We start from the raw sequence: 24,182 nt of genomic DNA, 5'->3' as shown, positions 1-24,182 counted from the left end.
AGGCAACCCCTCCCGCCGCCGCCATTTTGAGGCGCTCGTCACCCGGCCTGATTCTGATTGGTCAACAGGTAGGCGGGAGCAGCTTTCCCATTGGCCGAGCGCGCGGAGGGAGGCGGGAGCAGCTCTCCCATTGGCCGAACGCGCTGGGAGGGGGCGGGACTAACTGGAAGAAGGCGGAAGAGGAAGCGGCCGCCATGAGCCGGTTCGGGGGCCGGCTGCGCGAGTACCCGGCGCTGTCCATCGACCGCTTCGACCGCGACAACCTGCGGGCGCGCGCCTACTTCCTGTCGCACTGCCACAAGGGTGAGCGCCGCGCCCCCGCCGCGACCGTCGCCATGGCGACGGCGCTCCCCCCCCCCCCCCCGTCTCCATGGCGACCCCTTTTCCCGCCTCCCGCCCGTCTCCATGGCGACGCTCCCCCCCCTCCCTTCCCGCCCGTCTCCATGGCAACTCCCGCCTCCCGCCCGTCTCCGTGGAGGCCCCTTTCCCGCCTGCCGCCCGTCTCCATGGCGACTCCCGCCCGTCCCTGTGGCGGCCCCGTGTGACCGCCATGTTTCCTCGCAGATCACATGAAGGGGCTGAGGGCGTCCGCCATGAGGAGGAGGCTGGAGTGCAGGTACGGTGTGAGGGGAAGAGCCCCCTCAGGGCTCTTTGAGGGGCGGTGGCTGGAAAGAAGTGCAGCGAGAACTATTATTATTATTTCTGACAGGGAGGCTCAGCGCCAGCGAGAATAATAATAATAATAATAATAATTACTATTATTATTATTGACAGGAATGTTCAGGGCCTGCGAGAATTTTTCTATTTTTCGAGGGAAAAATAACGTTTGAGGCATGCAACAGTGTCTGGCTCTTGCTGTGTTGCTTTGCTGGAGGAGGCCTCCTAATTTTTTGGACCTTCTCTTCTTAAATCCTTAACTTCGCGTGTGTTTTGGCCAAAACATCGACGGTTTAACCAGAACGTGTGGAACATCAGTGGTTTAAGCACTAATGTCAATGCTTTACGCACTAGATGCTGTTGTCCTCAGGGTTACGCCACACAAAACTAGGCAGCTTAACGTCTGCAGCCCGTTTACCAGCAGGGGAAGGCTCCGAAGGGGCACAGCACTGGATCCCAGTTCTTCCTTGAACTTGAAGCACTGTTCTGAAAACATGCACCTTGCACAACTTCAGATTTTCCCATATTTCTTTCTCCGACTCCCAAAAGCTAAAGTATGAAGGATTTTGAGTCAGTTTCCAACCGAGGATCACCTGTGACTGGAGGTGGCTTGACTCCCACTGAGGTCTGTGCCCCAAAAACTCAATATTGCAAACTACAGAGAGCTCCATCACTTGGGAAGGGCAGCAGGTATCCGAGTGGTGCTGATGGTAACAGCACGGTCCTCTTGAGCTCTGACTGCTCCATTTGGACAAGGAACTGAGCAGTGCTTTAATAAGTGTCCTTGTATGGAGAAGGACTTAAATTCTTGGGTTTTGAAGCAGTTGCCTTCATGCAGACTGCCTGTTCTGTGGGATTATCTGGCTCTTGAAGCCATGAATTCCATGGACAAGTTAGTTGGCATGGACCAGCAGTGGGTTTGAAAGCAGTCTAACATCTGAACCTGCAGATAATTGAGTTTCAGTTCCTTGGCATGTTCCTAGACACTGTTACATTTATTAGAGTAGGTGTTGCATCTCCTCAAATGTGCGCAGGTAATCTCTTTGCTCATCAGGTCTATCTGTGCACTGTGCAAAAGCCAGAGCTTTGTAGGAAGCTGTTCTGCTGCATGCTAGCTGCCCCAAGTCTCAGGGAGACCATACTTGTCTGGAGCAGACCTTGGTGGGTATGGAAACGAGCAAAGATGTACGTACACGTGGCCACGTACCAAAAATGCGCATCCGTGGGCACACATGGGTAAGACTTTGGGTCTGCTGTGCTGAAGAAAAGCCCTGCAAGGTGGAGCAACTTGTCTTGGCCCCATGTCAGGCTGGGGCAGAACAGCTCCTGCGGGCTTGCTGTTCTGCAGGTTTTTTTTGGGTGAAAGAGGGAGCTGCCACTCGTGTTTTGGTGTACTTGGTGTGAGGTACTAATACATCATTATATTACTCCCTGTCTCTGCTTTAAAAAAGCACGCTCCTTTCTTGTCTCCTTTCAGCCTGAATGTTAAATTATATTGCTCACCGGTAACTAAGGAATTGCTGCTGACTAACTGGAAATACAAGTTCTGGGAGAATCACATTGTGAGTATTTTTTTATTCTTTATTTTTTAAATTAATAATTTCCAAGCAATGGCTCCAGGGAAGAGGAAGCTTCCCCTCCTCAAAGTTTCTAAATATTGGTTTTGATACAGTATTTCAGTTCTTAAGTTCCTACATCAGTAGGAACTTTCCTTGTTGCCTGCTGTGTCGGATCGGTTTATTGTTTACTGCTCAATTTTATTTTTCTCTCCACAAAATTGATCCTTTTCTCTCAACTTCAGCTTTAAATGTCTTTCATCTCTGCAGCTGTTCTGATGGTTTGTACTGCTCCCTCCTTTCCTTACCTCACTCATGTCTCTTTCCTCCTGTCCTTCATCTACATCTCTCTTGCTTCATTCAAAGTCTTGTATTATTTGGGGTATAATCTTTTAGTTACATTATCTTCCTTCTCCTTTTCGGAAGATGAATTATCTCTAGCAGGAAAATGTTGTAGTGACATAAAATCGCTGAGGAACCGAATTACCTGACTTCATTTGTTTGGAGCCAACCTTCAAGTGGTCAGTTGTCATTTGTAGATGTGGCTTACCTGTAGTTAGATGGATGTAGTTAGTTATTTCCTTCCCTTTGCAGATGCAGGCTTTGCAACTGGGCACGATTCCTTTCACATCTGACTGTGTGTACGTACATCGTCACACAGTGTAAGGATTTTGTGTCCCCCAAGCAAGGACAGGAGAGTCTTCTAGTCAAGTGACAGCTCAGGAACTTCAGGCAAGCTGAAACTTCTTTCCTTGGGGCAGTTACGGCTCAGAGTTGCCTTAAATAGTTTTTATAATTGTGGGTGTTAAGCTCCATATTCAGAGAAACTCTTACGAGTTTCTTACCTGGGAGCTGGGTCTGGGTAGGAGGAAAAAGAAGTAGGGGACTTCTGTACGTGTCCTGCTTTAATTGTGAGGCTGAGGAGAACGTGACTACCTTTATACAAAGTCTTGAGTGACTGAAAGATTTAATTATTCTGGGGGGGTGAACGTGATCCTGGGCTCTGCACGAAGGACTCTGAGCATCCCGTAGCCATTTGATTTGATGTTCAGACTGAAGAAGCAATCACGATGTCAGCTTCCAGACAAATGTTTTTGTGGTTTACAGTCTGACCCTTATTTGTACACGTGACATGAGAGGCTTTCCGAATCTGCTGCTGGCTCTAAAATTTAAACTACTGAAGATCAGGGGAGAGCTCTGCTGGGGACATTGTCACGTGTACTCATGGAGCAAACTGTGGCTGTCAGCGAAGAATTCATCAGGCAGTTTAGATCTGAAACTTGACAATTTTTTCACTGCAGTAGGAAATTTGAGCTTTACTGAGAAACATTGAGCATGCAGGGTTAAGAGCAACCTTGTGAGTTGATTCAGCTTCAGAAAGAAATTGCAGATGGTAAAATTAATACTGATATTTAAAAAGACAACTCTCGCTGATGGCTTGAATTCTTAGTGGAAATTGCATTTCGATGTGTATATGCAAGTTTTGGAGCAAGCCAGGAGTTTGGTAGTTGTCTGTTCGATTAGCACTGTGGTTTATCGTGGCGAAGCCAAACTTTATGAGCTCGGCGTGAGTACCAGCTGGGTGGATCTCTTGGAACTGCTCAGAAATCTGGAGTGGGGACGTGGTGTCTTGTGAGTCTGGATGCGCTGGGACTGGGAAGTCTCGAACGTTACAGTTACACAAAACCAAGGCAGATGGTCCAGCCAGAGAAAACTGTGCTGTTGCTGTTAAACAGGCCAACAGATTGTACTTTTTGTAAGCATACAGACACTGGGATATCTCCAGTTCATTTTTTGACATCATTTTTTTTTCCACTGGGAATGGAAACCCATGATTCACTAGAAGGAAGTGAGCGCAATTTTACAGGCTCAGAATTAGCCACAGTGCATGCTAGAGATGTCTGCGAAGTGGATTCTTAGCCCTAAACATGAACCAAGATGTTCGGTAAGTCATCTAATGCATTTACTTGTTTTGCTACAGGTTGCACTGGAAGTTGAAACTCCAACTCAGATTTCTTTAGTGGATGAAACTTCTGGTGAGGTAAGTTACAAAAACGATTCGTATGTTTTTAATGGCCAGTAACAATGTTTGTGCGAGCAGAGAAGCAGATCTTACCTGTGACATCAGAAGTGGACAAACTATGTTTGAGATCTGGTGTTCTTCTTCTCTCCAATGTGCGTAGCCACATGAATTCTTCTTCACTTTATTCTCACTATCAGAGTGTTTTCACTGTATTAGTGGTCTCCAGCTCACCTACTCCCCTTGTGATTTTTCACCTTGTGTGTAAGTGCAGGACTTACAGGTCTCGTAGAGCACCCCAAGGTTTTTTTCCAAGATGTTTTTTTTCACCAGGAAGCAGGGCTGTCTCCTGGCTGACTGGCTCTCACGAGCACCTTACCGTCCATCATCTCTTCTGGCATGACAGGATGGTCGTTGCTGCTCGGGGCTTGTTGCAATGTGAAGAGACGCTCTTTCTCTTTATTCAAAAGTAGTGCCAAGTGCTGCGTTGCCTGTGAAGAGCAATGTGGTGCTTTCACCGTGTCAGTGAAGGTACCAGCAGTACTCACTGCAGTGTGAAAATAATGCCGACCCCTCTCTTCCAGAAAGAAGATATAGAGGTGACGCTTCTACCAGCTGGTCACTGCCCAGGATCGGTCATGTACGTCCTTCCAGTACTCTAAATGTCTCTGCTGGCAAATTAGTCCTACGGAGTCTCAATAAATACTGTGGCTTTGTCTCTTTATTTATTTTTCTTCCTTTCCTAACTGGAAAGAGCTCCTGAATTTAAAATTCTTACTTGATTATAGCTCTGTAGTCGCAGGGTCCACCAGCTTCAGTCAGTGTTAGAACCCAGATCGTACAGGGCTTTTTTGTCCACGCAGAAGGTACTTGTTACCACAGGGTACTTTTTCCTGTGCCTTGAATAATAACTTTCTGGACTGCAACTGCACATAAAAACGGTGCACAAAACTGTGGTTAAAAATAAATCCCGTGCTTCCTAGATGTTAAAAACAAGTTGCCCAACTTCCTGGTACAGATGCCTAAAAACTCCTTTGGGTGCAGGAGACAGCTGGGCTTCCCTTAAAGAATCTGTAAGGCTTTTGTCCTTTGTGGGCTCTGACCAGCCCATGCACAGGGCATGTCCCAGACGTGTTGAGTCTGAATCACTGGGTTTATTTGAAATTAGTCTAGGACAAAATTGAGCCCAGTGTTTCTATTATGTCATGTTTTAGTCACACAGACTTCTCTAAGCAAAAGAAACTGACAGCTGGCAGTTAATGCTTTATATTGTTGAGTTTGACTGGAGTGTTTCTGTTTGCAGGTTTTTGTTTCAAGGTGAAAATGGCACCGTGCTGTACACGGGGGATTTCAGGCTTGCAAAAGGAGAAGCAGCCAGAATGGAGCTTTTGCATTCAGGGACCAGGTATGAGAAAAACAATCGGCATTTTTCATTCAGCTTCTGTAAAGTCTTTGGCTATCCGTGGGGTTTGGAAAGAACAAAAAAATCATACAGGCACGGACAATTTGTGAATGTCATCTTTTTTCCCCTCATTTTTTAAATTGTGTATTAAATATACTGCAGTAAGACAAGCTTGTATTGCCTCCTTTTGAAGAGAGGAGGCGATACATCTTAGTACTGTGGTGCATTGCTCACAATATCACATTCTTGTTTTAGAGTAAAGGACATTCAGAGCGTGTATTTGGACACCACTTTTTGTGATCCCAAATTTTATCATATACCAAGCAGGGTAAGTCTAAATAAGCCGTGAGAGGAGAGGTCCAAAAGCCACTAATTACTTAACCAGCCCTTCTTTAGGTAAATCCTGAAAATGCAAAATGGCATTTTAGGCATTTGCCTATCAAAGCACGGCACTTTGGGAGTATCTTCAAAGACGAATCGCGATATTTTCTGAATTTTTCAGGAGGAGTGTCTAAATGGGATCTTAGAGTTAGTGCGAAGCTGGACCTCGCTGAGTCGCTATCACATTGTGTGGCTGAATTGCAAAGCTGCTTATGGTTACGAATATTTATTCATTAACCTCAGTGAGGAACTTGGAATCAAGGTAATGCTTCCGTACCAGTAATTCTTTATAACCCTACCGGCGTTTTTTGAGAGCAGAACCACACCTGTATAGTTGCTCTAGCTGCAGTTTGGCAAATTCATTAAGCTAATCAAGAGTTAACTCTGACTTTTTTTAGGTGCACGTGAACAGGCTTGATATGTTCAGAAACATGCCAGAAATCCTCTACCATGTTACTACAGACCGGCACACTCAGATTCATGCCTGTCGACATCCTCGGGTGTGTATCATTTTGGAAAGCCACTGCTAACCTCTCTGTGAGCGACTGGTTGCAGTTGTTCTCGTGCTGTTGTTCTACAGCAGGCTGGGGCCGACTGGTTGCTTAATGCAGAGGAGAACGAAAACTCCAGCTGGTGGGTTAAGGTGTGTTTTTAGAAAAGCTATTATCTGATACCAGACACGGTTTAATTGTATTTGAAACTTAGAAATTGTTAAATGAGGTAAGATGAACAGCGGGTTAAATCAGTGAGGTGTTATCATCCCCTCAAATACATCAAAAGCAGCTCGTGTGATGCCTCCTGCAGCCACGCGCTGGGTGCTTGTAATTGCTGGCCTTCCCTTTGCAGGATGTCTGAAGCTGAAGGCTGGGCCTAAGAGGAGTGCAGGTAGAACTGGAAGTGGCACAGAGGGGCGCTGGTCTCTGATTTGCTTCCTCAGCTCTGGAAGCAAGAGGCAACAGCAAAGAGATAGTGTTCAAAGGAGCTGGAAGTGAGATGAGAATATGGTCTGGCTGGATACCGCGTTGCTTAATTTCTGGGGGGAAAAAGCCAGGATTGCACTTAATTTTTATGTTGCATTTGGCAGGATGATGACTTCTTTCGAGGAAACAGACTGCCCTGCGGAATGACTTGCCAAAACGGAACTCCCTTGCGCATAATTAGCATCAAACCCTCCACTATGTGGTTTGGAGAAAGGATCAAGAAAACCAGTGTAATTGTGAGGTGAGCGTTTGGGCCGTGCCAAAACCTGTTTCAGGTGTGTGTCTTGCCTGAGGTTTGTAAAACTGAATCTTAAAGTGGGCTGTTTAAGAGCAAGTTATGCTTGCCTGATGACTGAGGTTGAAAACCAGCTGCCTAATTTATATGCCTCCTGTTTTTTTTTTTTTTTTTTTCTTTTTAGGACTGGGGAGAGTACATACAGAGCTTGTTTCTCTTTCCACTCTTCATTCAGTGAGGTTTGTATGCTTGTAGTACTAAGTAGACACTGATCATTCTGGAGTGGATGATGTGACTTGTCAAAATTAACAAACAAAAAAACCACAAAACACTACATAAGGAGATACGAAGTTCTGGATGTTGGAGACAGAGATATCCCCAAACTAGTAATGTTTCAATATAACTGCAGAAGAACGTGTTAAGGTAGGGCAGGATTACAAGCCCGTTTTTGTTTTCTCTGCTTGAAGCACAGGTCACCACTACAACTGTTTTGATTATTCTGTAATTGTGGTGTGCTTAAAGCTCGGCATTTGGGGTTTTCAGTACGTCGGTTGTCTGCTGTGGCTCAGTTTTGGGCAGCTTTGACTTCTTTCCCCTGTCCACACATTCAAGCAGAAATTTTCTCCCATCGTAGCTGCCACTGTTACTCCTCTTTCTTTGCTAAAGGCTAAAACGAAATCGGTCCTGGCAGCATCCTCTCTAGAATCACACGCCTTCATTTAATATGACGATCCAGTTCGTCAGGTACTTCTCTCATAAGAAGCTGAACTGAAACTGGATTTGTGCCACCAATCAACCTGTCACAAAGCCTTGCGTGTGCAAAACGGAGATTATTCCGAGCTCTAGGAAGGACGTCCTGTTTTGAAGGTCCCAGTAATTGTTTGAATTTCCCCTGCCTTGTAGAAGAGGAACATCTTCCTAGAGTTCGGAATAACCTCTGGATAGAGGTGCTAAGTAGTACATAAAGCATGGCAGCTCTGCTGGCAGAATGTGCCGGGCAGTATGTTGTGAGTAACAGACTTGGACATGCAAAAATAGTTGGGTTGTACTGGTCTGCGTAGGTGGGAGTGCAATCTGCAATCACGTAGCTGTGGTCAGTGATCAGCACTGGTAGAACCTCAGCTGGAGTGAAATGCTCACACGTTTGGACGCCATTTTCAAGAAACTTTCAGACCCGGGGTTTTGCTACACTTAGCGTTTGGCTTATGACACAAACTGTTGTTGGTGTAAGTTAAACCGCTTCTCTCTTCTTCAATTTAGATTAAGGATTTCTTGCGTTACATCTCTCCGGTGAACGTGTACCCCAACGTGCTGCCGGTGGGTGGGACAGAAGACAAAGTTATGGAACTGTAAGTGGCAGCTGGTGAAAGGAGTTCACCTGGTCCCCGTTCTAAGGACAACTCTCCTGAATCCCAGCCTCTCGAGCAGGCCAATGTCTTCTACTTTACTCTTCCGATAATTCAGTTCCCTCCCTGCCACATTCAGTCCTGCAAACTTCTTCCCGAACACTAATAGGTGCTGCAGAGTCCAAGAGTTTGCATTCCACACACTGGTTAGAGCTATGTAGAGAGGCTTTTCTGATCGCTGGATTTGGGTGGCACCTGTGTGCATTCATCTCACGTCATCCTTCACCTGTTTCTACTCGTCAGCGCTGTTTCTGGGAAGTTTCTTATAAAGAGAATTAATTTCTTTGGGCACTTGAACTCCTAGTCTTTGTGCAGGCACAAATGTACAGTATCACGCAGACCTGTACTCCCGTGCTGCTAAAGATGCTGGCAGCTTAGCAAGTGCTTTTATGGAGTACAAGAGTCGTGGTGGCACTCAGTCTGAACAGAATGAGGACTTGTTTCTTTGCTCCTTTTTGTTTTCTTCCTTAATAGGAAAGGAGACACTTTACAATAACTGAATAAACCTGCAGTCAGATTTTGAACCCTGTCATCTTTCCTTCTCTAGGCAAGGGGCTAAAAGATAAGTTTCCAAATGGTGTACGTTTTAAGGTAAATACCTGGAAATGACAGATTTTCTCCCTTTAAGCTGCCTAAGCTCACCAAAGTATTAACATTGTCCCTAGCTATTGCTGCATTTGCTTTAACGCTTTTGCCGCAGCGCCTGTGAAAGGCATGAAGCAGTGTCAAAATATTTACTTTTGTGCCTGAAAATAGCTGCCAAGTTCTAAATGTTGATTTTTCTTCATTCACCTCAGATTGCAGCCGCTATGCAGATCGTACAGGAGAAATACGGAACCCAGGTACAAGCCCCTAGGAACACTAAAGAGAGTCCACAAAAGAGATTTATCTGATACAGGTAAAAAAAATGCTGCTGGTGCTTCCATCCTTAAAGGAAAGCCTAAGACAAAACAGAGGTGCCAAAAGCCATGGCATTCACTAGTTTGTGTAGAAAGCAAGAGAAATACAGTTCGGAAGGAGAAATGGAAATTAAGTGAACTTAGGTTTCAGGAGAGTGGTAGTTAAGTGTGCTTGCTTGTGATCTTAAAACGTTCTTAAAAGCCCTGTATGTTCTAGAAGGGTTCCATTCCACAGTCCTACGCCAGCCCTAACAAAGCCGTTTTCTGACTCTACCTCTATCACGTCCTGTGCTGTGGAGGAACAGTGAGGTATTTCAGAGGAATTGCTTCTCTCTGTTATCTTCAACACCTGGCTGCTTAGCACCTGCTATTTTTTTTAATTTATGACGGTTGCTTCAGCAACGGGTGCTCTGTATAGACTCTGGAAAGCCACTGAACCAGGGCAGAACTGCAGGCCTGCTGCGTTCTTTTCAGCTGTTTCTGAAATGCCAAGCGTGCAAGGCTGATGTAGTCGTGGCAAAACAGGACGGGGCTGAGTACACGAATCTAGACCAGCGTCCATGAGGGCTCCGTCAGATCCGCAGCATGCGTGTGGAGGCCAGGGGCAGGCACCTGCTGGCAGCTTCTAACTGCTTGATGTTTGAGTCAACCTTTATTCAAAGCATGGAAGCAGGGACACCAGCTTCTTCAGTAACTTCAATTGTTTGACACCCCTACAGCCCCCTTACTGCTGTCATTAAATGTCTCCTCGCTCTAACAAACACAGCGACAGTGCTGTTTGTAAGTGCTACTGAGCAGAAAGAATTTTGCGCATGTGCATCCCACTTTCTTCAACCGGTATCTGATTTATTTTTTGCCCCCTTTTTTTTTTTTTTAAAGTGTCCGACCTGGCAAATAATTACTGGCTCTGAGAGTCACTGTATAGGAGCCTCTTTACCAGTGTAGTGACAGTTCCAGTAGAACGCCTAGAAATTAAGGCCTCCGATGAACAAAGAAGGCCCTGACAGAATCCACTAACGTGCTGTTTGAGTAATGCCAAACCAAAACAGTAAAATTAACTGCAGTAGCTTGTAAGGCACCCTGCAAGGCAGGGCAAACACGTCACTGATGTCCTGCTAAGCCTCCAAGTGGGTTAAAGAACTTTTTCTTCTCTTTAATAAATGTTTTATTTTTGTTGAAACTTTGCTCGCTCTCAAAAAAAAAAAAAAAAGTCCAAATCTCTGCTAAAATCTTGTTAATTGTTCTCTTGACAGATGAAGATGATCTCTTTGATACAGACCTGAGCTCTGCAAGGCCTAAGATTTCCAAGCAGCAGAGAGAAGAGAGCAGGCCCTCCAAAACAACGCGGCCTGAAAATGCTGAAGGAAACACGAACGAGAGCACGGACAGCTACAAAGCGCCCCTAACTTATACCTCCCTCCAGGTGGACTTCATGGACTGCGAGGAGTCAAATGATGATGATGACGACGATGACGACGAAGAAGACGACACAGAAGATTCTGAAAAAAATACAGCTCACGTTCTTCCCCAGGAGTCAGATGCCACTTCTACAGCAAATTCCAGTGGCGTACCTGGCGACCAGCAGGAGCCTAAAGCTGACGTCCCGTGCTGGGATGCGTTTTTTAAGTGTGACAGGCTGGATGAAAGCTCTGAAAACGAGGACAACTTCCCGTCCTCAGCAGGTGCTGGTGGGTCCCAGTCACTCTTCAGCGATTCGGATGGGGTGAGCGACTCCACCCACATCTCCTCCCAGAACTCCTCTCAGTCGACACACATATCGGAGCAGGGCAGCCAGGGCTGGGACAGCCAGATGGACACGGTGCTCATCACCTCCCAGGAGAGGAACGCCGCTGACTTCAGCTGCTTCAGCAGAGCCGGGGGCAGGACGGTTCCTGCGCCACACGAGGCTGCCAAGGAGAGTCAAGCTGACAACAGCAGCTGGAAGGCACCGGGTCAGAACAGGCCTTGTGCCTCTGATGTCATCTGTGACTTGAAAAGCAGAGACTCGGAGAAGGAAGCAGAAGCTGGCACTGCTCGTGTTCAGGAGGTGCTGGTGGAAACGCGTGACACTTCTAGGGCTCCCGATCTGGAACTGAAGAGGGACTCCCAGAGCTCCTCGGACTTTGAAATTCCCTTGACCCCTGACGCCGAGTTACCTCAGCCAGACAAGCTGTACTGCCTGTATAAGAAGCTAGCAGCAGGTGAAAGCATAGTGAGAAAACTCCCCTGAAGACAGGTAGAACGGATTACATCGTGAGAACAGGGCCATTTTTCTTTGAGCCCCAAATTATTTTTCTCTTTAGTGCCAATTACTACTTGCACTTAAGGTAACTTACACAGTTTTTCAGTATTACTATCATAAATATTCTGCAGCCCCTGTAACTTCTGTTGTTCCTTCCATGAAGTATTTTAAGAAAGTACTTCCAGAGGGGACTGTAAAAGCCTTCTACCTCCTAAAGTTCAGTTCTCCAGGGCTGTAAGTAGGTAGATAGATAGAACAGACAAATTTAAGGATGGGACACTAAGTGAAATTTAGTGTTTACTTTTATCATGAGCTCTAAGAGTTTACCTTTTATGCACGTGATCTCAGGTTTTAATACAATACTACATTTTTAACTGGGGGGGGGGGGGGGGGGCAGAATGTGGCGTCTTCCAGGGATGGCCACGTAAATAATGTGAAGGGCTGCACTGCGGCTTTAGGAAATCCCGAGTTTGCACTGCAGCCATTTTAAAGGACTGCAGAACTGAGCAGAGAATGACTGAGCAAAGTTTTGGCTGCCTTTTATTTTTGTCTGGTCGTTTCTTTAAATCAAACCGCTCTGTCTTTAAAGCGAGCGGGTACTAAACACCACTGCCTATGGTTTAAATCTAACTCACTACAACCCACTTGTCATCAGTTCCTCTGCTGTGGTTCATTCTCAGTCTTTCAGAGCTACCTGAAAATAAAATGCCCTGCGTTTGGTTCCAAAGCCGGCGGCAGTAGCTTGCTTTGGAAGCTACGTCACAGCAGCAGAAGCCAACCTGTTACCTCTGCTACTCAAGGCTCTTGTATTACCAAATTTTACCTCCTCTCCACCATCTCATTGATGTTACTGAACTCGGTCATGTTCAGATCTCTTTTTTTTAAAGCAAGACAAATTCTCCATGCACGTTTGCCATCATAACTAACTTCTTGCCAAAATTCTTAGCTTTTACAACGGAAATGTGGCTTCAGGTTCTTAAATTTCAGTGTCTAGGAAGAAATGCCTAAACAACAGAAGTTATCTGAGTGTTCTATGAGCTCTTAGGCCCAAAGAATTAAGAAGACTTCTATTATGACAGCTCTCCCTTTTGCGTACATCAAATTTTCTGCTGTTTTTAGTGAACCATGAACGTTAAAGCAGCCAGCGTTCTGCTACTGGGAACGGGGCAGGAAAAAAAAAAAAGAAAATTTGCTATCGTCTGTGTATGACTTGAAGGTTATTCAAATCCGTGTGTTTTTCCACTGTTCCTGGGATTTATTAACGCATATTCCAAGCACAGATTTTTATTTTGCTTTTTAGCAAGGTTAAAGGGAACCAAACCGCTGTTGTACCTATCTACCTCTGTGAATAAAGTCATACAGAGCAGAATCTTGTCTGTTGGCTTGTTCCCTTAACAGTAGAATACGTTTCCAGTGTGTTTAAGTACACAGGAACCCCATCTGCTTTAGGCAAGTCAATATTGCAAATTTAGACCGGCTCCCCTAAGCCATAAACTGAAAAGGAAACACATGACTTCCTCCTGAGTGCTCAGCTACAGTCCTTTCACTGCTAAAAGCTGGGAATTAAGAGGGGGCAGCTTTAAAGCAAGCTGTTCTGTTCCAGCTAATTCTGAGAGGGAAACTTTTTTTTTTTCTTTCAAGAATGACAACAACAAGAGAAAAACTAAATTTAATTTATTTTTATCAAAAACTATAGGAAGAGAGCAATACTAGAGATCACACATTATGAAAAGAAAATGTTCCTGAGCTTACAAACTGCATATTCTAACGTACACAGTCCTAAAACATACATTAGAAATAACCAAAGGATTGACTTAACTTTGAGATTAAATAAATAGACAATAGCTTTCTTACAGATGATCTTGCAGCATTAGTTCTGCTACCTCAAAAACAAAACAAAACAAAAAAACAACAAAAGCTAGAGGATAGAGCACAGGTTACCGGACTCTTAAGTGCATGTACGCAACTGACCTAGTGGCCGTGACGGTGCTACCAGACCACAAAGCAAAACAAAGGCAGAGGCTAGGCTGGTTTAGGCTCCTTAAGAAATTGAAAATAAGTTTCTTCTCCTCCCATTTGGCAATTTTCCCCCTGAACTCGTAAGAACAGCAAGTTTTAAAAGTGACGCAGTGTAACATCAAGCTAATTCACCAACTGCAATCCCAAATGCACTGAATATGTAAATATAAACACTGTTTGAACTTCTAAACTAGGAACAGGATCCATGGACTAATAACTTCAAATAAATACAAACTACTGTTACCTCCCAGGATATAAGTTAAAGGTCCTTTATTTGTCGCACAAGAGGTAACATACACATCCTTAGAGAACAACAGTGTTATTTCAATGCTGGTGATAACACATCCTGCCTTGGGAAAAAGGCAGACACTGAACTCAAGTACAACCAGTAAGACTTTAGCTTTCAAGATGCATTTACTTGTGATTCTTTAAATCGAACTGGGCATAAACATAGCCAAAAAGGGTGTCGGACCGTCCTGTCACCTCGCACAGGAGAGGCCAGAGGAACTGATTTGGTAAGGAATCTACTTCTTGCCGCCGCCGCTCCTGCACCGACAGGAAAGGCTGCGGACGGCAGCAGGTTGAGCAGCTGGAGATGGCAGATTCCATCCACGTGGAACGCGCTGCTGACCTGGGCTACATGCAAGAGAAAGCACAACTCCAGATGAGCAAGGATCGTCTAGAGCTCGGTAACGTTAAAGCTCCGCATTCCACCGAAATAAAAAAAGCGTGAGAGAAATGGCATTTTAAAAATTGGCTAGATTCAGTGTTTATTCAGGTGTGTGAATACAGGTGAGCCTGGTAAATGTCAGGTACTCTGAAATCTAAGCAAACTTTCTCCATTAAACAATATAAAACATCGATTGCAACGCGGATCTCTGTATTGTAGACTACACAACTGAGCACTTTCGGTGGCCTACGCTCTTCACCCCAACCGTCAAACTGATTTTGCTGTCTCGTAGCATATAAAAATGTCACTTTCCGCCAAAGAGCCGGATGTTGAGTGCCAATGCAACTGTGCTTCTTCATCAACAACCAACCTGTATTATCCTTTGAAACACTCTTCTTGGAGTGCTAGGAATTAACGTGAAGTTTAAGGCATTTTCTAACTAATTAAGTAAACTGATATATGCTGGGTACTTGACTTCATTCACCTGAGCCAACAGCAGTGCACCTTATAAAGGTAACTAGCTGACCTATGATACATAGCTCGCATCCAGTTATGGAGCAACATAATTCTGCCTGACCCTACCGACATTTATGCCGTTTGTAAGCAACATGCAAGCTTTACAAGCGTTTTATCCGTGAGAATAAAGCCCTTCGATCATCCCCGGACCTTGGCTGGAACTTCACTCATAACCTAACTCAACTGCTCTCCAGTGTTTTGAAGCCAAGCAAAAGTTAGCATACATTACGAACAGATCAAGTCAACTTGAAGATAATCAAAAAAAAAAAAAAAAAAGATTCAAGCAGCTGAAGAACTGTGTGTTTCTCAGCCTTTACATTCAAGAACATCTTACAAACATCTACAGCAAATGGGTAGCTCATCCCTAGTCTAACTTCACTGAAGTTAACATTTTTGCAACAAGAAAAAATAGGCCTAGTCTCTTAAAAATCTGTCACTAGGTAAAAAAAGTCACAGTATGTAAAAACTTAATCAGAACCAACTGCTAATACGAATCAATTCCCAGGCTATTGCTGCACCTAACAGGTAACCATCTCCAGAATGCATCAGCTTTGCTAGACAATGGGCTGCTTTCCCTCTTCGTTATCTATTTCCAAACCGTAGCCAGTAATTTGTTTCAGCAATGACTGCCAGCTCTCTGCAGCGGGAACAGAACAGCGTACGTTACTGGTAACAGTGCGGTATTTACAAATTCTGTACAGAACTGCAGATCCCCTCTAGAATCTTAACTGAAAGTCAGAACCTAACAAGTGGCAAAGTTCTATCTGTAAAACTTCTAAGTAACGTGACATCAGCTAAAACTGTTCGAGACCTGACCTTACATCTGGACTCTGCTAATACCGATGACTTGTGCGGAGTTCAGCGGACGTTTTGCAGTCTGCATTCCTGTGAACGCTCATCTAGCCACACTCCGACGGCCCTCCTTCATCGTGGGGCCAGAAATGTTATTGCAAATCTCTCCGAGCCTTTCTTTTGTTCAACACCACCAATGGAAAAAAAGCAAAGAAACTGTCCGCTATGATTCAGGACTCGAATTGGATGTCTCCAGACTTTTTAAGGTACAGAAAATATGCAACACGACTTCATCCCACTGAAATCAGCTCCTAAAATGCCTACACTTTGTAAGCTCACACTCAATATCCAAATCAAGGTACGTTTTAAAGAGTTTTCTTACCACACACCTTTCTCCCTCCTACAGAACAGTGCTATAGAAATCAAACTTTAACCTCTGATATCAGTTTCAGCCTGAAACACTAGATCGCTTTCTTTGGCCAATGCCATTTCAGTTACAAACAGAACACCTTCTTTTCATTGTATTCGTTTACATTAGCTGTAAGAATAATATATGTGTGAAAGAAGAGTCTTCTTAAAACACTTTTAGAAGAGAACAAAGTATTTGTGACGTTGGATACCCAAACTCAGTTGAGATAACCTCTGCAACACACAGCTCCACATTTACACACTGTTCTGATCCTCTTTCTGGAGGGGCTGAGACCATCTGCAGAGTCTGAAGACAGATCTATCGAACCTGCGGCACAGACAAAGACAAATAAGCAAATTTTAAAAGAAAGACCGAAACCACGCTAGGTATGCAAGGCAGGCAAACGGCTTCCAGAAGTCTCCTACCACCCCAGGTCTTGAAAGAATCGTGTGTGAAGCTATGCTGCGTTCTCCTGACACCCCCATTACAACTACACAACAGAGCGTAGGTAGCAGCAGAATCCAAAGCTCAACAAACCCGAGCTATTCATCCCAGTCAGCTGAGACTGCGACGGGCCTTCAATGTCAGTGTCAGACACACCAAAAAAAAAAACCAAAAACGGGGACTGTCACACACACCACAAAAAATGGAGTTTTTAAAAGAGATTTAAGATAAATTTGTCAGTTCTGAAAGAGAGTTTCTGCAAGAACGAGGTGCAGCTCTGGAGCATAAATATACTCCTTTGGGATGTTAAGTAGCTGGGCTAACAACACTTCTGTTGTGGCTTAGTGGGTTGCAGGCAAACACAGCTTAACACACAGAACACGAATGCCAGACAGACTAAAAAGTTTTAGATTGTACTGGGGGGAAGAGAGCGCGGAAGAATTCCCAAATGGAAAAATCAACTATCAAAGAGCTAGTAATATTTTACCAAGAACTGTGTTTCCTGAAGTCAGTAACAATCCCTGCATCCAGCCCAGCAAACGACACTCAATTTTTGGACTTTCCTTCTTCCTAAACATCTGCAGCACAGGACCTACATCCACAGCTGATGTCTGCAGGCACCACAACACAGTGACGCACCTCAGACCACACTCAGCTGTTATAACTGGCTTCTTGGCTGCCACTAGCAGGTGCTTGCAAGGAGTTTCCTCAAAAAGTACCGGAAATGCCACTTGGAATAAAGATGATAAATTTTTAAAGGTATCCAAACACATTTTTTTTTTTTACCCTGACCACTATATTGAGCACCCCTGCAACAAATCTTTAAAATAAGCTGCCTTGTCAGAGGTTCCAGCCACAAGCCCCTGCTCTGAGCACCTAAAATGCCGATACCAGTCAGCCTGCAGCAAAGTTAGCCAGTGCCCCGTACCTCCCCCGAGAACAGGTTTGAAATCTGCAGACCTTTCATCTGGTAGTCGAAGGTGAGCTCTTCTCCAGCCTTGATGGTTCTCGTGGAAAACAGCGCTATTCGAGGAAGACGCAGGTCGAGGTTGTCGATGAACACGTTGAAGACTTGGAGATTTGGATCACACTGTAAAGAAAAAAAATGATGTAGTTTCTGGTAAAAAAAAAAACCGCAAGTTTCACTGAAAGGAAGTGGAGGGAATGGCTCTTCTCTCAGCGACAGAAGTCCTAAATGAAGTCATCTGAAATCAACAAATTCCAGTTTTGAAATAGCATTAAAGGAGAACATTCAGAGTAGAGCTCTTTCAAGAAGATAACCTTTGCACAGTGCAGGGACTACAGGAATATCTAACAGCCTACTTAAAAAAATGGTACCTTCAAAACATGGCAATGAAAAAAGATGGCAAACAAAACAATTTAACCTACATTCGGGGTTAAGATTTACTTACTAAACCCACAAAAATAATTAAAGCTGAGAAGAGAAGAACAACCTAGCATTTCAAGCCACATAAACCTAAACATAGAATAATGAGCGTGAATGTTGCTTCCAGGTCAGAAAAAAAAAACAGAAATAACATTCTCATACTATAGGTATTTTTTTTATTTCTAATCGCTAACCTGCTTGGCTTTTGAGCTATCTGCTACAGGTGAGGAGGAGTGTGTGTGTCAAATAAACCAGGCAGGAACTATGAACCACTTTTTCAGGTTTTCTAGATTAAGTTTAAGCAGTCTCTGAGACAGTTTGTTAAACTGCACGCACACTTTTCTGCTATTCAACAGTAAAATATATCTCACGTTACAAAAGCAGAACTCAAGTTAGACTTTTAACTCCGCGCTCAAGGGCAGGAATAATTTATTGCCATTTCCAAAAGCGAGCAATTGCAATTCTAAAACTCTTCTTCATCCTCCTCCCTAACAAGCCTGCATGACACACAAATGATGTCATCAGCTCACCGACCTGAAGACGAGTTTACTTTATTTGTACAACAGTGACTGCAGACCTCGTAAACACCACGTTGTTCAGAAATACATCATTCCTGAACTAAAAACATGTAATTCCTTTACAGATGCAGCTCAGCCTTTGTGTTGTAGGTACTTGAATTGGATAGGAAATAAAACACAACAAAAGTTTCCTATGGAAAATGTACTTTCAGGTTCTCTGGCAAATTTAGATTTGATACTAAGAAGGGGAGAAGGTATCTATCTACACAAGAGAAATGCCAAAGAAAACAGCATTTTTTTTTCATCATCTACTAAGGTTTGAAGGATATTTGACGCACCCTCTCCTACCCTGCCCTGCTACAAAACAATGCAGCAGCTCCGTCGTCTTTAACTCCTCACTGACTTGATGAAGCGTTTCTCATGTGTTATGCCTCTTCGTTACTTGAAAACCAAACAAACCCTATTTTGGTAGTGCACCGACTCCCCTAGAACTACCAGCTGTCCACCTGATGCAGCCTCACGTTCCCGGATTTGTGTAGGCAGTCTCACTCTGAGCAAGGCTCAGTATGCCACTCTGTTTATTATATTCTGCTACGTGACTGGACTGTGTTGGAATAAAACACGCTACTTCAGAAAAATGGTGAATACGACACTAAAATATTCGCAGTAGGAGAGCATTTCTGGCACAATTGGGGTGATTCTGTCAGCAGTTGGGATACAAAACAAGGCCTTACGCTGTGATTCACAAAGTGGGACACATTTCCATAGCGAGCCGCATCCACTGTAAATTCATCTGAGTCATAGTCCAAATCAAACAAGTACGTATTGCCCTGGTTGTCATAGAGCTGGCCCCGTCTCTCTGCTTCCTCACTTGTAATCACCTAAAGAGAGAGAAAAAAGAAACCTGCATCATATTATTAACTATTACAAAATTAAAACAAACATCACAATCAAGTCAGGAAAACTTTGCTTAGGAACAACACCACGTTTGCTGTCTGGTGTAACTTGTCTACGGCCGGTGCACTACTTTGTCTCAGGAAAAGAAAAAATCATCACCTGCATTACGTGTTTTGATGAAGCCAAATAAACCGTTCCTACCTGGAGTTTCTAGACATACTATTCTTTCATTAGACCCACAAAGCCTTTTGTTAACTTCACGTAAAATTTGGAACGGCAGTTACCAGTCTTTAAAACTCTTCCTATGACTTTTGGCTGTAATGAAAGATGCTGTCGCCTCTGTGGAATTCCTGGTTTCACGATAACTTAGGTCTCCACACCACTTTGCAAAGCTGAATTTATGAAGTTAAGCTTTAAAAACTTCACCTGCAGCCTGTTACTTTGAATGTATTCTGTTGTGCACCATCAGAAAAAGAAAAAAATATATATATATCACAATTTGGCAGCAGGACAGATAAAAGAAGTAACAGAATTGGACAAAATAACTCAAATTTTTCTGACAGACCAAAGTTGAGAACTTATTTGAGAACAAAACAAATTTTGAAAACAAATTTGAGAACAGTAGGGAATCACCAGGTTCACAGGAGAGGATAAACGTACTCTTCGCTTTCAGCAACAGAATTCTGCACTCACAACAGTCTCCTGTAAGTTTACAAGGTTTTCTTAATAGGCTATGAACCTGACAAGTTAGCAGATTTGGGGCAAGAATAAATACAATGAAGACCACAAACATTTGTAAGTGGGGACAGAATTAATTATTTTGAATCATCTTATTAGCAAGGCAGATACGTGGCAGAAGCACACCAGAGCGGATCAGAGAGGCTGCCAGGAGCTACTGGTGTAAAGATCCCTGAAGCAGGCAGAGGCTGAAGGAGATAACACAAGGCAACACAAAATCTTGAGAGTAACTAACTCGAGGTCTGCACTTCACAACATTAAAGTTCTGCTTTGGAACAGCATGAGACAGATTATCCAGACAAAACAGAAAAGGGACGGAGACTGGGTGGGGAGTTTGGTAACAACTGTGCCTGGGGAACAGCAAAAACTACAATAAAGATAAGGGAAGAATGAGGAATGTGACTGCCAGGAAAGAAAAGGACTCATCTTTTGAAATACTGCTAGAGCACAAATCTACAGGAATTCTGTAACGACACAAAGGATGAGTGTTCTCCTCACATTCAGCCTTTTACAATTGCTCTGGAATGGAGAACATATTGGTCAACGTAATTTCACTGCCAGCTTGAATGTCTAGTCAGTGTACTCCCCTGCCCAAAAGCAGACTTCTCTGTTACACAGCGAAAGCCAAGAAGTGTTAAAACCAAGAGAGGGCTCATCAAGATTTTCTCCTATTTCCTCCTTCACAGTAAATAATCAATCCGTATGAGATAAATACATACCTCTCCGACATACTCCATCACGAAACTGTTGGTTTTAATTTTCTGGAGGGTTTTTACTCCCCAGCCTCGTCCGTTGTTAGTTCGGAAGATGCAAAGAGAATACTGCGTGCCCTTCTGTACTATCCTATTAGGGCAGTTGGGACCGCACCTACAAAACGAGTTGCATTCATAGATGGGCAAGCCAGGCTGGATTTTCAGCTTCTTTTTTTTATTATAAGCCAAAATAAAGCCAGCCTCCTTTGGACAGCACTTCTCAGCAGGGCAGTCTGAGCATTCACAGCCAGTCGTTATTCCATTGATTACATTTATTCCCGGAGCAGGTTTATACTCGTTAATGTAGTAGAAGTCTAAAGGAGGACCTTCGAGATCCACAGTGTTTTCTACGAGAATCATTCCTCTATGATTCTTTTTCCTGTTGAGTTCTTCTTTCCATCTCCGCAGAGCTATTCTTTGCTTAGCCTTCCTTACAATGTAATCTGCGACCGCAGGTTTCAAGGCTTTAACATGGTTTCTCACTTTCAGTGCTTTGCCTTCTTTCACTCGAGATAAGTATTCGTTCTTGTCACTAAGAAAGTTTTGAAGAAGCAACGGACACTTCAGATTTTTCTGAGGCTCCCAAGTATTTGAAGACTCTGGCCATCCTTTCCATTTCACAAGATAGTATTCTGTGCCCTTGAAATACAGAAACAGATACAGATTTAGCCATGCGTCTGTTTACTGAAATCCAGAGTTCCGCAGTTAAGAAATGCCACACAGTACAGAAGGTCTTGATGTCCCCAAAACAATTAGAACTGGGGAGAAAGGGAAAAATCAAGTTTGCTGTTGGCAAGTTAGCTTAGAGCACAACTTCGGATACTCCACGTACCACCTCTAGGGGCAAAGAAATACACAGCTGTGAAGAACTCAGGTCACTAATCTTACACCAGGAAGAAGCTAGTTTCTTAAAGCAGTTAAGCAAATTAAACTATCTAGTTGTATGACTCGTACGCATGAGCAGAATATAGTCATATCACATAGAGAACAAAAAAATAAAATCCTAAACTTACCAAGCAAATGTCTAAAAAACACTATTTGCCCTGTATCAACCATGCTCCTAAAGAAGCAATCTGTTTAGAACACTTAATATTGTATTTACAATCGAGAAGCACACGCTTTGCATGTATTTTAGAAGGGCCAAATAACCATAGTAAATGTAACAAGGCCAAATCCTGATACTGAATTTCACTGGCAAGAACAAGCCGTAGGAATCCAGTGGCAGCACATGGCCCTAACTCTTCATCAGACAGACTACAACATTCAAGAGAAAAACAAAGTTAACCTGCAAATAAAGAAGCATCGTAATACGTACCAAGCTACAACCTAAAAGCATCAGGGTTTTGCTTCTAGATATGCAAAGGTGAAGCATTTTGTATTCCAAAATCTCCATAATTTCAGAAGAAAACTTCCTTCAACATACCGAAGGAGGTAACTACACCGCTTTCTGTTTACAGTTCAAAGTTTAAAAGATATTTCATGCGATGTCATCAACAGCTTTGTACTTGCAGCCTGTTTCTTTATATTATGAGCAAAACTACCTTTGTCTTGCTTCCAAATTTCAGCTGAAAGAGTGATCAAATCGGTCTGTGTTTCTCTTACCTCTTCTACCTTGTAGTCACACAAATATTCCACCTCATAACTCTTTAGACTCCTGTTGGTGATTCCAATGGATTTACATCTGAGATTTTCCTTCCTACATAATTCTTGGAGGGTCTCAAGTGAAGCTAGACATGGCACATACCAGGCTACAATAAGAAAATCGGTAAAGAATCCTATTTAATGTCTCGGCTGAGTTGAAACCGTTATGCACTCCACGTGCCTCAACCCAAAGTCCCCGCGGTACCACCTGTGCCAGCAGCCTCTCGCACACCTACGGCGTCTCTCCAACTTCACCCTAAGGCTCAAAGCAGAAGCACGGCAGCGATTCCCTCCCTGAACCTCGGCTCGGCGTGCCTGGCCGCATACTTACAAGGAACAACCAACGCTCCGGAGGGCAGGCACTGCGGCAACACCCTTCCAGGGGCGGAAAGCGCCTTAAGACCAAGGGAGAGCGTTTCCCTACGGTGAAAGCATCCCATAACAGAGGCACAGCTCCAAGAGAGCCTCCCTTCTTCAACGGGACCTCCGAGGGGACCGCCAAAGCCCTGCAGCTCGTGAGGGGCACGGAGGGGAGCCCAGCCCCCGTGACGGGACCATGGTGACCGATGGAGTCATGGCCCCGAGGCTCTTCCAGAAGGATCGCAGAGCTGGAGGGAGGCTGCTGGGGGCTGAAGGGGCAAGGGCGGGGGGGGAAGTTTGGGAAGTCGGTGAGGGGCTGGGGGAGGAAGAGGAGGACGAGGAGAAGGTGGAGGATGAAGAGGATGAGGAGGAAAAAGGGAGGGAAGGGGGGCGGCTGCCTTTCCCCCAGCCCCCCTACAGCAGCCCCAACCCCTCTCCCTCACATTTACCTCAGGCACCCCCCCCACAGCACCGTGCTCAGCCCTCCTCGGCCGCCGGCGAGGCCTCCAACCTCCAGCCTCCCTCCCACGACCCCAAAAAAACCTCCCCAACCCCAACCCCGACCCCACCACCCCCCCCCACCACACCGCCGAGCTCGGCTGCAACGCTCCTGCTACGGGAGGGGGGGGTGGGGGTGGGAGGGCTCGGCGGCGGTTCCCTCAGCCCCGAGCCTTCCTCCTCCTCCTCACCCCTCAGCGAGGCGGAGGGGAAGCGAGGGGTTTGGTGTCCGGCGGCCTCACCTCCTGGCCAGCCCTCCATCTTGGAGGGGGCCGCAGGCGCCAGGCGCGGGTCGGGGCCCGCCATGCTCCGCCCTCCCCCCCCCCCCTCCCTCCGTGCAGCACGGGGCGGGGCCATGGCGGGGCCTCAGAGGCGGCCCCTCAGAGGCGGCCCCGTTCTCCCCCCTCCCACCCCCCGTCACGGTTAGGGAGGGTTTTTTTTGGGGGTGTGAAGGGAGAAAGGAGAGGGTTAGGGGGCGCGGGTGAGGACAAAGGTTCAAGGTTCTCTAACTACGTTAAAAAATTAGGAATGAAGCGTTTTTCACCCTGCTTTAAGGTACACTTCCCCCCCCCCCCCCCCAAGACACTTCTCTCCCCCCCACGCTCCTCAGGACTCCTCCACAGAAACAAACCCACAAAAGCAGCAGCTATACGGAAAATTAACCCCCATCAAGAAGGTATAGCAAGACTTAAGCTCTCCCCTACTAATAATAAAACTCTCACATCAAGTTTTAAACCTAAACTGTGTGTTAAAGCAGCTTTTA

The 24,182-nt window shown here is 44.9% G+C and overlaps 2 protein-coding genes across 7 annotated transcripts; one reads left to right on the top strand and one right to left on the bottom strand.

Moving 5' to 3' along the window:
* The first annotated feature begins 38 nt into the window (after window positions 1-38).
* On the top strand, window positions 39-12,474 carry DCLRE1C (DNA cross-link repair 1C). Of its 4 annotated transcripts, none has more exons than XM_040547863.1 (14): window positions 39-303; window positions 565-616; window positions 2,135-2,219; window positions 4,195-4,254; window positions 4,818-4,873; window positions 5,537-5,638; window positions 5,891-5,963; window positions 6,138-6,278; window positions 6,415-6,516; window positions 7,101-7,237; window positions 7,416-7,470; window positions 8,492-8,580; window positions 9,435-9,535; window positions 10,790-12,474. In XM_040547863.1, exons 1-14 carry the CDS (start codon window positions 195-197, stop codon window positions 11,764-11,766), a joined length of 2,139 nt encoding a protein of 712 aa, XP_040403797.1. In that variant the 5' UTR covers window positions 39-194; the 3' UTR covers window positions 11,767-12,474. The 4 variants fall into 4 exon arrangements, with proteins under 4 accessions (XP_040403797.1, XP_040403807.1, XP_040403828.1 ...); XM_040547873.1 differs by lacking the exon at window positions 39-303 and adding an exon at window positions 2,808-2,945 and having other exon boundaries at window positions 595-616; XM_040547894.1 differs by lacking the exons at window positions 39-303; window positions 565-616; window positions 2,135-2,219 and adding exons at window positions 2,637-2,734; window positions 2,808-2,945.
* A 963-nt stretch (window positions 12,475-13,437) lies between these two features.
* Window positions 13,438-23,757, bottom strand: SUV39H2 (suppressor of variegation 3-9 homolog 2). Of its 3 annotated transcripts, none has more exons than XM_040547925.1 (6): window positions 23,662-23,757; window positions 22,523-22,668; window positions 20,888-21,559; window positions 19,268-19,414; window positions 17,589-17,718; window positions 13,438-16,511 (listed from the first exon to the last, which is right to left on the bottom strand). In XM_040547925.1, exons 1-6 carry the CDS (start codon window positions 23,723-23,725, stop codon window positions 16,402-16,404), a joined length of 1,269 nt encoding a protein of 422 aa, XP_040403859.1. In that variant the 5' UTR covers window positions 23,726-23,757; the 3' UTR covers window positions 13,438-16,401. The 3 variants fall into 3 exon arrangements, with proteins under 3 accessions (XP_040403859.1, XP_040403842.1, XP_040403851.1); XM_040547908.1 differs by having other exon boundaries at window positions 23,611-23,750; XM_040547917.1 differs by lacking the exon at window positions 23,662-23,757 and adding an exon at window positions 22,893-23,237.
* Between the last annotated feature and the right edge of the window lie 425 nt (window positions 23,758-24,182).

Source organism: Cygnus olor, chromosome 1 (genome assembly GCF_009769625.2).
Source record: "Cygnus olor isolate bCygOlo1 chromosome 1, bCygOlo1.pri.v2, whole genome shotgun sequence".
Lineage (NCBI taxonomy): Eukaryota > Metazoa > Chordata > Aves > Anseriformes > Anatidae > Cygnus > Cygnus olor.
The sequence above is the reverse complement of the archived record's forward strand: the minus strand, read 5'-3'. Positions and strand labels throughout refer to the sequence as shown.

What these genes read in the sequence shown, in the direction of transcription:
- SUV39H2 (XM_040547908.1), bottom strand. Translation starts at nt 23,725, where the DNA reads ATGGCGGGCCCCGACCCGCGCCTGGCGCCTGCGGCCCCCTCCAAGATG. An exon ending in CCCCTCCGCCTCGCTGAGGG is followed by an intron (nt 22,669 to 23,610) that starts GTGAGGAGGAGG and finishes TTCTTATTGTAG; the next exon opens with CCTGGTATGTGCCATGTCTA. An exon ending in GTGACTACAAGGTAGAAGAG is followed by an intron (nt 21,560 to 22,522) that starts GTAAGAGAAACA and finishes CTGTATTTCAAG; the next exon opens with GGCACAGAATACTATCTTGT.
- DCLRE1C (XM_040547863.1), top strand. Translation starts at nt 195, where the DNA reads ATGAGCCGGTTCGGGGGCCGGCTGCGCGAGTACCCGGCGCTGTCCATC. An exon ending in AAAACCAGTGTAATTGTGAG is followed by an intron (nt 7,238 to 7,415) that starts GTGAGCGTTTGG and finishes TTTTCTTTTTAG; the next exon opens with GACTGGGGAGAGTACATACA. An exon ending in TCCACTCTTCATTCAGTGAG is followed by an intron (nt 7,471 to 8,491) that starts GTTTGTATGCTT and finishes TCTTCAATTTAG; the next exon opens with ATTAAGGATTTCTTGCGTTA.